The following is a 15211-nucleotide window of genomic DNA, read 5'->3' as shown; positions in this document are numbered from 1 at the left end:
AAAATAAAAATAAGTGCACAAAAAATGTTCGGGATAAACATAATTATGAGTTACTCTGGTAATTCTTTTGAATACATTATTTTGCTACAGTGGAACCTCAGTTAGCGTCCACCCCGGTTTGCGTGTTTTATTTTTATTAGGAGTTCAATTTAGGAGCTGATATCTAGCAACTTCCATGGTTTTCTTGATCATAACCAAAATCACTGAAGTTCTTACTTGAATAGCTATAGCATTGTTCTGCCAAAACATTCAACTCTTATGAGCTATTTTTGTTGTCATTGTTATATTTGTCCAAACAAAGTTAGCTTTAGTTGTATCAGGCATTCAAACGAACAAGAAACTGAAGAAACAAGTGTGGTTTAATCATTTTTTCCATGACTGTAAAAAAAATATGCCAAAATTAGTTAATAATTCATGTGTGTGAGATCAACTGTGTTCTTAATGTTAAAATGTGTTGTCACAAAAGCCCTTATTAGCACCCTTAGCTTGCAAACAAAATGGCAACCGTAATTGGAAGTCAGCTATGTCGCCTGTCTATGATGTCATCAGCTGCTGACTCTCAAAAATGTTAACACAAAACACATTTTTATAGTTTTAAATACATAAACCAATTCTAAATGCATATAAATAACAAACGAAAGGGACAACTGAACATTTAAGGTTACGTTTACCTTCAATGAATATGTGACTGTCCCCAAAGACATGATGTGGAAGCGAGATCAACACCTTCCCCTTCAACACAATTTTCCTGGTTTTATCATAAGTTATTCCTGGAATTCAATTGTGCTTCTCACCTTCTTTATCAATTTGCTGGTAATTGCAACATTATTTGGTTACATTTTGGGTTATTGAGGAAGAGAAACACCATTTAATTTAAAAAATAACTCATGTCAAAACAGGAAGGTGGTGTCCGTGTTCAAGAACGTCTTCAATTAAGGTAAAAGTAACCTTAAAAGTTCATTTATCCCTTTCATTCATCATTTATATGCATTTGGAATAGTTTTTTGCATGTAAAACTATAAATGTAAATGTAAAAAAACGGGTTTTGTGTTAAACATTTTTGGAATGGAATCTGGAATGGAATTGGATTTACATTATCTATTATGGGAAAAATTGATTCGGTTAAGGTTAATTAATGACGCTAACCGAGGTCCACTGTATTTGAGATTCAGTTTTTTTCTTATTTTCTACAGTTTCATTTTTTTTTCCCACTTTCAAATCGTTTCTTTTCACTTGCAGACTTTTGGCCCGGATTTCACATGCGGGTGCGTGTCATCAACTGAGAGGGGTGTGGAATCGTGACAGGCAGCTTACCAAAATGCCGAGGGACCTTCCCCTATCACGCTGCCTTCAGGGAACGTAGGAACTAAATTCGAGTCACCACTCTAAGTGGGCTACATGTCGCTGAAACGATGAGTTCTGAGTATGCACGGTGTGTTGAACAAATACATGAAATAATTGAAAACAATGCAAACGTATGTATGACCACACGCTGCTTTCTGTCTGATGGGGGTTCGTCCGACTTCACCACCAGTAAGTAGTCATGTAAGAAACCTATATTTATGGAAATTATTGGCATTTGCATTTCAATGCAAAATCCCAGGCTGACCGAACAAAGAAGCAGGAGTATTTTGGAATACAATATTATGATATTTTCAGATTCAAAGTGGAATCTTATTACATGCAGGACAGTACAAAGAGAGAGGGTGTATTTACCATTGTCATCACAAGAGTCAGACTGGAAGGAGCTCAGCGACTGGACCTCCGAGTTACTGCCCCTGTTGCTCCCTGAGAGACATGTTACTTCCTCTGCTATATCCATCATCTTACCTGCAAGATAGGACCAAGGCCCGGTTGGGACGTGTTACTGAGACAACACAAATAAGCCTTTTTGTTCAGTAGTCTTGGCTTCTCATCCTAGAATGATGACTATTTTGAATACTGTGTCCAGCAAATACTGAGTGTCAGTCCACCAACATGTTCCATGAGATTTATCCCCACTTTGTTGTGTAGAAAGATCTAAAGGAAAGCTTGCTTTGCAATGCTGAAATATTGCTGCAAGTTCCAATACACTTACCCTCATCACTGTCCCATGGGCTCTTTTGTATAGAGTCACAGTCTGATCGACAGGGAGAAACTGGAGGAAGGTTTGGGGCCACGCTGCACACAACAATCCCTTTCCTGTTGGTCCCTGAGAGAATCCTCTGTGACTCCGGGTGAAAGGTGCTCATCTCTGTATGCTCCACCGTGCGTCCGTCCACCATCTTCTCTAGTGTGGACTGTGGGTCACCCTGGAAACAAGGTGTGTACCCCATAGGCCTCACGGGGACCTGCGGAGGGCCCATCATCCCGCCTGCTCCCATCACAGTGGGCCCCAGCCCGGTCTCTGAATAAAGGTTGATAGGGTCTCCTGCTGTGGAATGCAGGGTCTTAAACTGTAGACCATTGGCTTTGTTGAGCAGGGCTGCTGTAGCGGGGTCCTGGACCAGAGACAAGTTGTTTCGCGAGTAGCTCTTTTGGAAGACCTTCTTACGGAAAGCAATGAAAAGGACGATGAGGGTGGTCATGACGAATAGCACCACAGCAATGCCAATCACTTCCTCCTTTCCAACCACCGCATGCCCCGCTTGCATGTCGGGGACGACGACAGGCCGCAAGCTGCAACGCTGGCCCACAAAGCCGGCTGTGCAGTTACAGTAGAAGGATCCGTGAGTGTTGACACAGGTACCGCCGTTCTCACACTCGCCCTCAGGATTGCTGTGGTCACATTCATTCACATCCTTTTCACATCTGCAGGATGGAGAGATACAGGAAAGACGAGAAGAAGCTGGTGTGAGAAGAATGTATGATTAACAATGGTTGCACATATTATCTTCTCCCGTGGGGTGTACTTTCCAAAGGAGAACACGAGATAGCAAGAGACTCAAAATGAAATTCATTGAGAATAGATTATTCCTCTCTCAGCTCACAAAACAATCTCTTTGTCTTTAGAATAATTCATGATTTTTACGCCTCTGAAGTGAGTGCAAGGTTGCTAGTTTATGTTCTATCTAGCTTGTGGACCTATGCATACATACATAACCAAACCTTAAGTTTTAAAAACACCTAGTTTTCACATGATTCAGTTTTTGCTGAACACAAAGTACAAAGATAGTATCCGCATGGCTGATCTCGCCAAGATGTACAGGAAGTCCGCATCAACAATAAGAAGAAATCAAGAAAGCTAATGTTGGGAAGGGGTAAAGGTGTCAACAAAACAGAGATCACAGATGATGGAAGATGTTGAGAAGTTGCTGCTGGTGTTGACCCCCCTCCCACCAATAAGTCTTCAATAAAGGTTTTATTCATTTCATTCGTCATTTATATATATTAGACATTGTTTTCTGCATGTAAAACTATAACTATTCTCTATAATGTATTTTTTGTTCTTATTTTTGGGTGTCTAAAACGGATTACATTCCCTCGCCACATTGTGTCTAAAATTTTGTGGCTTCACTCCATCACGTTTTTTCAAACATATATTCATTAATAAATCGTGCTGTTTCGTGGTTGAATACGGCTTATAATTAGTAGAAAATGTGCATATTTAAGTAAATTGTATGTATTTTTTTTACCTAAATTAAGTATTTTCAAGAATAAAAATTACTAAATGAACTAAAATACAGAAGCCAATACAGGATAATTAAAATTGTGAATGTAGTATTCTACATTGGTCACTAGGTGTCAGTAATTGTTCGGTGAGACAAGCACCAGACAGGCTCTCCGGAGCAACAGGCTTTTATCGCAGGTTTAAATGATCTCACAACAGGCACTATGATAATAACATAATAATAATCATTATAATAATAAGACGTTGCAGCCGTAGCGCCTGACGAGCTAAAACTTGAGTCTGAACCCCCAACGTTATTTCCCATTCTTCACATGGAACACGTTTGCTGCAACACACACGGGCACGAGTTTTATTGATGGACAGAGGATTTGGGAGGAGTGGCGCTGTAGTACTTGAAGTGTTCCAGGATGGTAGCATCCCGGGAGAAGCACAGGAGCACTTAAATACAAATACGCATACACACATGCACACATTACATGCACGATATTGGGAATGACACGCCTTGACTTCCAGAGTTCAAGTGGTGCTTATTTACTCCAGCTGGCGGTGGCGTGTTCTTACGGACGTTCATGACAAGAGTTTTAAACTATTTTGAACGGTTTCGGTGTTTTCCTGACCACACTTCGGAATTACAAGACTTGAATAGTGTGCTGACATCTCTGACTTCAACTCGGACCGGTGAGAGGTACGAACTCGTCGAAATAAACAAATTATAAGCGCCGACAGCCGTTGGCCAGGCAAGCTAACCGCCGAAGCTCAAGGCGGTTGGTAAGCAACACTGCAGAAAAAAAAAATCTGATCTCGGCGCGGAAACCTCAGGTCCAGATACCCTGGAAAGGCCACCCTGGAAAGAAATCTAACACCAACAGAGCTGCTAAAAGTGTGGGAGCCACCCAAGATGCAGGAAGACGGGGCGCCACTTAAGCTGTCTCAGCCGTGGACCCAAGTGGAGCTCTCAGTATTTCATGGCTCGAGGAATCTATTGATTGTGCCAATGAGAGAACTACAGCATAAAAATACGGCACGAGTACGGCATGATCTAAAAAGCCCGCAAAACAGATTGGAACTCTCCATCGGAACGACAGCCTCAACAAGAGTTTTTCTGAAAGCTTCTCTGAGATTCAGGAGGAGGTTAAACACCTGAGGAAGGAAAACAGAGCATAGCGCAATGAAATCAAGGTATTACAGGATTCTAATGCTCCCTTGAGTGCTGCTCTTAAAGAAGACAAAGAAGCAAAAGAAAAAAAATTGAGCAACTGAACAACACAATTGATGAGATGGATCAGAATGCACAAATGAACGATGTGATCTTGACGGGGCTGCGGATTAAACCCAGCTCGTATGCAATGGCAGTCGGGAACAAAGAAGAACCAGATGAAACGGATGTCGCTTCAACAGAGCAACAAACTGCCAACTTTCTACATTAAAAGGAGGTGGATGTAAACATCCACACTATCGATACTTGAATCCCGCTGTATGGCAGAAACAGCACCACACCCGTCATCATCGTTGAGTTCACCAACAGGAAATTCAAAACCGCACTACTAAAAACGTGGAAAGAAGCTGAAAGGAACAAACGTCTACATGAATCAGCATCTGATAAAACACAAGGCTGACATGGCCAAGAAAGCATGCGATTTGAGGAAGCAGGGAAAGATCCAAGGCACTTGGGGTGCCAACTGCAAAATCTACATCAAGCTAAATGGAGGACCAGAGGCCAGAGTGCTTGTTGTCAAAGACATCACAGACCTGGAAAAATACTAAAGATCATATCACCAAGACAACAAGGAAAAGGAACACAAAAAAAAAAAACGATGCAGAGGGAAGGATTACATTCATTACCATTTGACATCATCATCAGCACGTCACAAGGGACCACTCAACAAGACGCACTGGAATTAGGAACCCATTTATCTACATTTAATGACACTCAAAATACAAAAGTTAGCAGGGCAATAGGATCTAGAATTTGACACCTTTTTCTTTCCAGAACAAAAACAACAGGAATTGGAGAAAGATATACAAGATCCGGACGCAAACCTTTTTTTTTTAATCATATCAGAAACGACTGCTGTTACTACACGGAGGAACAATACAACGATAACTTTAATATCGACAAGTTGTCAATTATCCACATGAACAGCAGAAGCATGTACGCAAATTCTGATCAAATCATCAAACAACATTTGAGTCAATTCAAGGAACCCAAAGTAATCGCAATCTCAGACACCAACAAAAGTGGAGGGGGAACGGCTGTGTACGCGGCCAAAAATCTGAACGACAAAGCGGCAAAGAACATGTCATTTGCAATTGATAGAATGCAGAACGATTGGAATCTGTAAAGAAAAAAGCAAAAATGTAATCCGAAGTTGTTCATATAGAACGCCTAAGCAAAGTATTGAAATGTTCGAGGACTGAATCAAAGCAACCTTCACAGACATCAGCTACAGGTTGGTAAGTTGCCGAACTGAGCACGAGGGCATGCGCGCTTGCATTGGCTGGGCTCTGGTTGGTTGTTTTTTGTTTTTTTTTTGGCTATCTAGCAACTGTCAGTGACAGCGGTGTCTTCACTCCCCACTTCTAATGCTTGTGCCATGTTGTTCTTTCCAATGACTGTACCGTGTTCACCTCCATCACGCTTGCTAGCGGCGATTTGCATTCACGCCTTGCATTCTCTCCTGGCTCGGTGCGATTAGAATGCCGTTGATGCGGCTGAGGCTGTTGTCACAGGGGATATGCCTAGGGTGGTAGAGTGACTCGCAAGGACAGACTGTGGTTTCGATCCGCAGCACCCCACGCAGCCCTGTCGATGTATCCTTGGCAAAGATACTGAACCCCATGCTGGTGCTGCAGCATCAGTGTGTGAAGAAGCTATTCCATTAATCATTGTGCAAGGTGAAGCCCATTTACAGCTTTGAAAAAAGAAGCCATATCACAGCAACGTTTATGTATTTTCCCTTGGCTGAGTGTTCATTCCCACTCTCCCAGTGGGGGTGCTTGTGCTGTGTGTACTCGGCGGTCGCACACATCTAATGGAGTACACAGCATGCTAGCGTTCGGTTGGTGACAGTTCAAGCACGCTCTCACAGCTCATGTCCCTGTTTCTCAGTATCAACTCTTGCATGGTGCAACCTCATTGTCTCTCCCAATGTTGCAGGTGTACACTCCCAACCCCATGTTGGGTTGGAGCCGATCTGATCCATGATCGGGTTCCGATACGTAATTTATGTTTCACGCAGGTGGTATCAGGAATTTCCGATCCACAAGCCACATCTGCGCTTTAGTGTTGTCAGCGTGTTGTTGTCATCAAACGTAGCTAGAAGGATATCAGCAAACGTGGCCAAAAAGAGTGAAGCTGTCTTGACACGTGGACAGCAGCTGCCCTTCTTACGCATGCAGCACACACACACAAGCACACAAAACAATCGTACATCTACATTTGCTGATATTCATTTGGTGTGGTTGCGACTAGGGATGCTCGGATCTTTGTGCTGCCGATGATATCAATGGCTTCTTTTTTCCATTTTACGCCTCCTTCCTGGTCTTTCCGCATTCTCATTCTGCAACTGCGAGATAACATAACCTTACCTTTCTTTTCTGCATTGAGAGCTTCTTCTGTGGATTTAAACATCTTGTAGGTCCCTTAAAAATAGAGGAATTAATGAAGCTAGGGGTGTTGCCTGCTGTTGCGTGGCGTCACACGGGACAGTGGTACAAAATAATGCCACGACTGCTTCACGGATATGGAATATGGTGGTGACAATGCATACCCATGTGCCAACAATGGGCGCCGCACGTACCGTTGTCGTGCACTAGACATAAACAGTACTTGACAAGGCGTACATAAGTCGTGTGGTGGCGTGGTCATTTCGTGCCAATGCGCACCATTTTGCCTGGCACGTGCGTAATTCTTAAACGAAACGCAAACTAGCCTTCACGCTTTTCAGGCATGCCAAAAATAAATAAATAAATGACAGTCATCCTCGAGGCAAATTGCAAGACCACAGGCAAAATGCGTGCAAGTGTAAACACAGCTTATGATGCTTTCCTCTTCCATTTTTTGTTTTCGCTCCATTCCCTCGATCATTTCTCTCCTGTCCTTCTCTATCTCAACGTTGTGCTGGTTCAAGGATTTGAAAGTTCAACGAGAGATTCCATGATAAGGCTCTTCCTGTCATTGCGAAGAAGCAATCACCAAGCATTGGCTTGTTCGCTCACGAACAGAAAACGTTAGCTGGGATTGACCATCGGGACAGGTTAGTTCTGTTATTTTCATTTCTGCCGCCAAAGTGCTTTCTCATGCGGGGCTCAGGTGGTTTTCTTCAATAGGCAAAGAGTGTGTGCGGTCCTGGACCTGCTCCATATGGAAAGAGCACTGAGACGCTATATTTCTAAAACATAATTCAATTTAATAAAAATGTGAAAAATAAGAAGTTACTCACGTTAGACCCTTAAAGCCTCTTCTACAGCTGCATAGGAAAGCATTGCCAATGGCCTTACACACGCCACCATTCCTGCACGGATTGGGAACACATGCGGTTATCTCTATCTCACAGCGCCCTCCGGTGTACAGGCGGTTACAGATGCACGAGAATCCTGCAGACACACAGTTAAGGAAGCAGTCATGAAGTATTCAGAGCATTTTGTGCACAGTGAAGATGTCCAATGTTCAAAGCGAACACTGTCACTAGGGAAAAAGTTTCACACCCACACATCATGAAGAAAGTAAACACACAAAGACTTAACAATTTTTTTTACATTTTTTGTTCGGCCCGAAGAAAATGATTGGCGTTCATGGCTTTCGCTCACCGCTGTCACAAGTACACACGAACATGTCCGTAGCGCATGCATACACAAAAGCAGTCTCAGATACTCATGACAACGCGTCAGCTCACAATGCCCTGAGCATCCCACAGTTCCTGGCCGAGAAGAACATCGCCATGTTGGAGCAGCCTTCCTACTCACCCAACCCGTGTGATTTTTTTTTCCTCAAGAGGATCCGTTCTGAAGACGTGGGGCAAAATCAAGATAGCCATGACTACGAGGCTGCGGAAGAATCCTTCAAGGATTCCATGAATATGTGGCAGGGAAGGCTGGGAAAGTGAGACCCCTACTTCGAAGGAGAAAACCTGTACTGTAGTTTGTAGTTTAGATTTGAAATATATCTTTTTTGACACACGTCACATTTATTTTTCTGGACTTTGATTTTACTGTTGTTGTAATGCTTTTAACTCAGCTTTCCGTTGGGCGTTCCTATGCATTGTGTGGTTATGCTCCCATTTGGTGACATCATAGCCAGTGTTTTCCTCCATTGGTCCATTGCCTCACTCAGGACACGTGTCCGCTTGCTAGCAGACTGAGACCCATACCTCAGGTGTCTTGGTCCCCCTGTTTGGTCCGTTCTTATTGATCCTGTACTGCCCTCACTCTTGACCAAACAAACCGTACTAGCAGTAATTACAGCATGTTTCAGATTTGGGTACATATTAAACATACTGTATTATCTTGTTAGTAAAAAAAAAAAAAGCATTTTTACAGAGATTTCAGGTATTTCATCTTGCTAAGATGTCAGTTGTTTTTTTTTTAATCTCGGCTTTTCATTGGACAGCGATGATATGAAAAATACCCCTTCTACTTCATTGCGTTTACAAAATACTAATACTTATTAATTCGAAAATGCCTTTGTATATATGGAGATTTATTTTTGACTTTATATTGGATAATGCCGAGTTTCAGGGAGCAGGGTTTTTTTTTTTTTTGCAGTGCTGGTCACTCACCACCAGAGGACAGACTGATGCAGCTTCCTCCATTGCGACACGGCTGCTGCAGGCAGGCATCAGGGAAGAGGATGCACCCCAGCTTCAGCTCTGTCAGTCCAACCACTTCAGCATAGTGTGAGCGCTTGTTCTGCAGTGGCAGCTCATTGTTGTTCAGCATGACTGAGTCCAGGCAGCCCTGGAAGCCCTCAATCGCCTTTGTGTCCTTCTGGGAGTCTATGAGGCTGCGTGAGGTGGGATGCTGCACCTGAGACCATTGTGGGCAAGCATTAAAGACAATTATTCAAAAACACACCCACAGACTTCAACCACAATTCCTTCACTTTATACAAGCACAGTACTTAAGTCTTTATGATTTGTTGGAGCCCTTGACTAGTCGGGTTTTATTACATCAGGGGTGTCCAAACTTTGTCCACCAGGGGCCAGATACTGAAACAGGAAAGGATGTGAGAGGCTACTTTGATATTCTTGATATTTGTGTTTAGAAAACACACTAAAACCAATCCAATGTAGGTCAAGATATGCTAAGCAGTAAATACTAGAGGTTGGCCAGGTTGATCCAAATATCGATATTATCGATACCAGGGTAGTGTGATGTGTGATACTTGTGTGATGAGATTTATATTTTTCAGTTCTTGTCTCTGTTTATTTTCACAAATATCGGTGTGTTTTTGTGTTTTGTTCAAATATATTGTTATAGTTATGCATTGTTACATTGTTTAAAAAACTCTGGAAATATGTCTTTGGACACAAGAGAACTTTGGGGGAAAAATGAAGGAGAGCCAATAGTAGTTTTGCTTTTGTTGACTTATTTTTCACTATTGACTTTATTTTGCTCTAACTATTGTACGTTATAAAAGGGGAGTCATTGTATTATTTTGTTGATATCGTTACATTGTCTCGTATTAGTTGTTAAATTGTTCACAAATAAGTGCATTGATAGAAATGATTTTTGTTCGTATAAAACCTTTGTCTTCTGCTTTATTCTGATTGTAATGTGTAGACTATTTGTGCAAAAATCACAAAATCATTCAATAATCTTGACAAAATTTTCAATAAAAAGCATCGGTATCGGCGATAATGGGCCTGTATTTACTCAGTATCAGATCAATACCATCCATCTGTCCATTTTCTATGCCGCTTCTCCTCATTAGGGTCGCGGGGGTATGCACGGAGAACATGCACAATTGAACCCAGGTCTTCCCGATCTCCAGACTGTGACTGTGTCGCCAACATGCTAACCACTAGACCACCGTGCGGCCCATGACTTAACATAGAACATAAAAACTTTAAAAAGTGCTTCCATGTGAGTAACCTTTTATGATTCTGTATCCAATTTCACTGAGGACAGCATATACTGCAGCTATTCACAATCTTAAAGTGGAAGCTGAGGAGCCATAAATGCATGTTGGACAGAAAACCAAGGACTGACCAGTGCTCCAAAGTAGATGGTTCTGTCTGAAGCAAGAGGTTGCATGTATGCTGGTCCACTGCGCCCCTCCACGTAGCTGTCATCCAGAGACAGACTGCTAAAGTTGCGGTTGAGCTCCAGTGTCACTGTGTGCCAGCTGCCATCGTTGACTCGACGGCCAGAGATCCCCAACATGTGGGCACGGTCACCGTGTCCGTCGCCGGGTACGCAGGTGAGCTGGAACCACAGCTTTCCCTCGTCCAGCTGACACACACAAACATATTATCTATGACAGGCTGCATCCATAGATGAGTGCATTCTACAGTAAGTGATTCTGCCATGCTCCAAAAATTGTTTTCGCTCAAATAAAAACAAACTTATGGATAAATGCTTATCTTTTCAGGATGACAGTCATTGAGTGTACTGTATTTAAACTTTTATACTGTGTAATATATCAGAAGTTTGCATACACATCAGCAGCTCAGTACAACTTGACTCTAATGCTCAGAAGCTAACGAGTTATTCTTACATTAGTTTTTTGTGTTTTAGCATGTGCTGTATATGGAGGCTATAAGGACACAGTAGATCCCCGCACATTCATGATTCAGCATTAGCTATCCCGCAAATTTGCGGATTTTTCGGTCAAAAAAAAAAATTCTTTGATTTGATTTTTTTCTCTGAAAATAGCAATTTTTTTCTGCAGAAAACACATTTGAGTATGAATACGTGACAATACAGGTAGAATGTACAGCATACATGTACCACTGTTAGAAAGTCCACAGTTCTTGCATGTTTATGTTTTTATGCTATCACTGATCACTTCACTGATATTTTTTCGTCAAGCACTGAGATTTTGCACTTTTTTGAACGGTCCCTAAATGCTACGTCGCTGCCACAGCTGAATAAATCCACCAAACAGAAGACAAACACAAGCATCTATGCCACTGCCACTCTAAATCAGTTAAATGCCAGGAGATATCTTGTCTTTTGAGATTCTCCGTTTTAACCACCTAAGGACGTGACGTCAGTGCAAGATGGCGCCCTGTTTGTTTGGCTACGTTAGCACGAGCAACGACAGTCAGTCCAGCAAGGTGAACACGAGTTAATATATGATGTGTAAGTTGTAGACGCAGCTCGGAGAAATACCTTCCCTAGCCTGCTAGCCTCTGTGCTAGCCTTACGACCTGGAAAAAGGCTACACTGTGACTCCAATTCCTTCAGTTCATGCATCATTTACATTATAATTCATTAGTTGTGAGTACCTATGCATTTTATATTTTAATTATGTTTAATACGTGTGTGAGGCATATTTAAGGCTTAAACCTGGATTTTGTTGTGCATGAACAATGTCAAATGAAGAGACAAGGGGAGGGAGGGTTCTGGAGCTAAATGTAATTAATAATTACAACACTTTTATTGCAAATGTTGATATGAAATCCGAGAGAACGTCAAGCTAGCAGGAGGGTTTGGAGGAGGGGGAGGGAGCTGTGTGTCAAGAATTTAAAAGACATTCTATGGCCGTCTCAATTACTTGGGGTTTTTCGCCATTCGCTCATAGATCGATTTGGCTGTCAAGACAAGGAAACATGGCTGCTTTGCGTAAGCTTTGCATCAATGCATATGTGGTCAGATGTTGGAGACGGCAACCTGAAAAGCTGACGCAAAGCAAAAAGACACAAAAAGGTTTCAGAGGATGAGATGGCCTGAACTCAAAAACGTGCCTGAAGACTGGGTAACTACACAAAGACCAGATGGCCGCATACGAAGAGCAACTTTTGCACAAGTCTGTCGGTGGATCCTTACAGCGTGGAGCAGTGTAAAAAAACCCCACTATCATCAATTGGTTTCAAAAGCCTGGACTACTGCCAGATGAAGAGGAGGACACTGAGAGCACACCGAAAGAGAGAGAGAGAGAGACCGACAACGTGTGTGACAAAGGAATTATGATGCTGTTCGATTCTGACACAAAAGAGGAAGACTTTTGTTGTTTCAGTTCCCAAGAGGACAGTGATGAATGACTTTTCTGGTAGGCTACTGTTATCCACAGTATGTTACCTGCACTATTCGGCACTGTTGAACTTGCTGTGTACTGTTCTGCACTGTTTAAATAGCAGTGTTACATTACAGTTTGACCCGCACTGTTTGGAAAAAAAAAAAAGCATTTATTTTATTAAAAGTAGAAAAAATCTTTTTGTTTCTGTGCACTAAATATCCCATTTTATGATGTGGACACCTACGGCTTATAGCCCGGTGGGGCTTGTACAGTATATGTACAAATCTTGTTTTCTCTCTAAATTTAGTATGTACGACTTATACACCGGAAATTAACGTTATATGCTTTGGTGAACAGGTGTTGTTTGAGGAGGTTTTTTATGTCCAGTGGTGTCACATATTTGAAATGAGTTGAATAATATTTATTATATATTGGAATACAGTATGTAATACTGTATTGTACAACAAAATATTAGGGTATCCATGTGCTATTATCCATGAAAATGCAACTAAATACAACTAAAACATTGGGTTACATGTTTGTTATGTTGTTATGTTGTTATGAGGTTTCACGCCCTTACACAGCCTCTATTTACTTCTGTCATTGAAGTATCACAGTGCAGAGCCGTTCTCTCAGATGATCACTAGTGGGTATCTTAAGAACTTCATTTTACCCAATCATAATCATGATCATAAATCAGCAACAAAATACTGCCTCCAAGAGGACCATTACAACAAATAAAATCTCCTTAAAGCGCTGACTGACTGAATGCATGATCGTCCTAATGAAGTGCATGAGAGAAGCGCGCGTGCGTGCACGTACCTTGAGCATGGTGCAAGGCTCACTATGAGTGTACATGATGATTCCTCTCGTCTGCAGTGTTCTTATTCTCAGGCTGAGCTTCAGTTCTGTTTGAAGTCGCTCTGAGAGCTGGTATTTAATGTAGCTGTTACCTGAAAAACTCAGTGACGAGTGACCTGCGCGCACATCACACACGCGCATACACACCAGAAAAACAGGTTACATAAGTTAATGAAATAAAGTGTGGCTGTTTTATTGTGTGACACGCACCTGCGCACTCTCCAAGTTTTCCCGGTGGGCACTGACATGCAAAGCGCCCTCTGGTGACGTCCACTGAAACACACTGCATGTCTGCTGGACATGGCTGGTCTTCACATTGTTCTGACAATACAGCGCAGTTGACGTCTAACAACACAAGCAGAAGTAACTTGGAACTTTGTCCGTTCCTTAAAAGGGCCAAATATTTGTTGCACAGTGGACCACGTTTATGTCGACGCCGCTCAGGTTGGCTGACTCACGCTGACGTAGGCGGTTGTCTGCATAACCAAAAACTGCCATGCTTTCATTTTAAAGACCCCTTTGGCTCTCACATATCACATTTACAAAAGCAGTTTGATCATGTATGTTGACGTTGACTTAAGCGGGCACTTTTCGTCATTAAAAGAACATGGTGGACCACGACCTGAGTTGGTCAACATGAGCGAGTTCCACTGTATAAGTACATTTTCGCATATTAAAGTGTATTACATCATAAACGCAACTGCCAATTTTGTGACGATGACACACGAAATGCATTCGAAGCCAATTAACATACAGGTGGCCCTCGGTTTACAATCTCTTTATTGCAAAACTAAAAAAGGATACTGTCGGCTGCAACCACACCAAAACAACATCAGCAAACTCAATTGTCCACCCTGCACGCAGCGACACACACACACACACACACACACACAGTCAGGACACGGCACGTTCACAGACGATCGGAAGTCACAAAACTATTTAACACTACACTCCACTCCACGTAATTGCCAGGTTGTCCTCTGAAAGCGACAGTAATAACTCAGCAGTGTAGTGGTCTTGAGATGGCAAGCTAGCTAGTGCACAGTTCATTTAATTCTTGTAGCACCGTAATTTCCGTAAACTGTAAACCACTACTTTATTCACATGCTTTAAACCCTGCGGCTTAAACAATGATGCGGCTAATTTATGTTTTTTTTTTACGGGCTACTACTAATCATTTATGTTGGCCTGCAGTTATGGAAAGACACATATAAAATAGACTGCAGTCAATTAAGGCTTGTTTACACAAAAGGAACTAAAGTTCCCATGATGCTTAGAGCGCAGATTCAGGAAGTAGTGACGGTCATATCACATTTTAAAGTCTTATGCAGCGATCGTGTTTTGAACTGACAAATCTTAAGTTTGATCATTTGGAGAAGTACTGCAGCTTCTGCTTGGACGATTTGGACCACAGAAGCTGTTGAACTCCCATGAAAGACCGTGTCTCATGTCTCGAAGCTAAAGAGTGATACTGGGAACGCCGAGTGGAGGTAGGATTGCAAGGTTTATTGCGTGCACAAAGCACTTAATGTGCGGCTCTAATCCTGCCTCGAGCACTG

General features: G+C 42.2%; 1 protein-coding gene across 7 annotated transcripts in view; it reads right to left on the bottom strand.

The window, feature by feature from the left end:
- The window catches only part of fat3a (FAT atypical cadherin 3a), a 126711-nt gene that overhangs the window by 16603 nt on the left and 94897 nt on the right, over window positions 1–15211 (bottom strand). For 6 of the 7 annotated variants that reach the window (XM_054793646.1, XM_054793647.1, XM_054793648.1 and 3 more), the window contains 7 exons: window positions 13863–13997; window positions 13614–13768; window positions 10820–11062; window positions 9388–9634; window positions 8053–8206; window positions 2078–2790; window positions 1717–1830 (listed from right to left, as the gene is read on the bottom strand). In XM_054793646.1, coding sequence (XP_054649621.1) covers window positions 1717–1830; window positions 2078–2790; window positions 8053–8206; window positions 9388–9634; window positions 10820–11062; window positions 13614–13768; window positions 13863–13997 — 1761 coding nt within the window. Of the gene's footprint in view, window positions 1–1716; window positions 1831–2077; window positions 2791–8052; window positions 8207–9387; window positions 9635–10819; window positions 11063–13613; window positions 13769–13862; window positions 13998–15211 lie in introns of those variants that run through there. The other variant, XM_054793653.1, reaches the window with a different exon arrangement.

Source organism: Dunckerocampus dactyliophorus, chromosome 12 (genome assembly GCF_027744805.1).
Source record: "Dunckerocampus dactyliophorus isolate RoL2022-P2 chromosome 12, RoL_Ddac_1.1, whole genome shotgun sequence".
Classification (NCBI taxonomy): Eukaryota; Metazoa; Chordata; class Actinopteri; order Syngnathiformes; family Syngnathidae; genus Dunckerocampus; species Dunckerocampus dactyliophorus.
The sequence above is the reverse complement of the archived record's forward strand: the minus strand, read 5'-3'. Positions and strand labels throughout refer to the sequence as shown.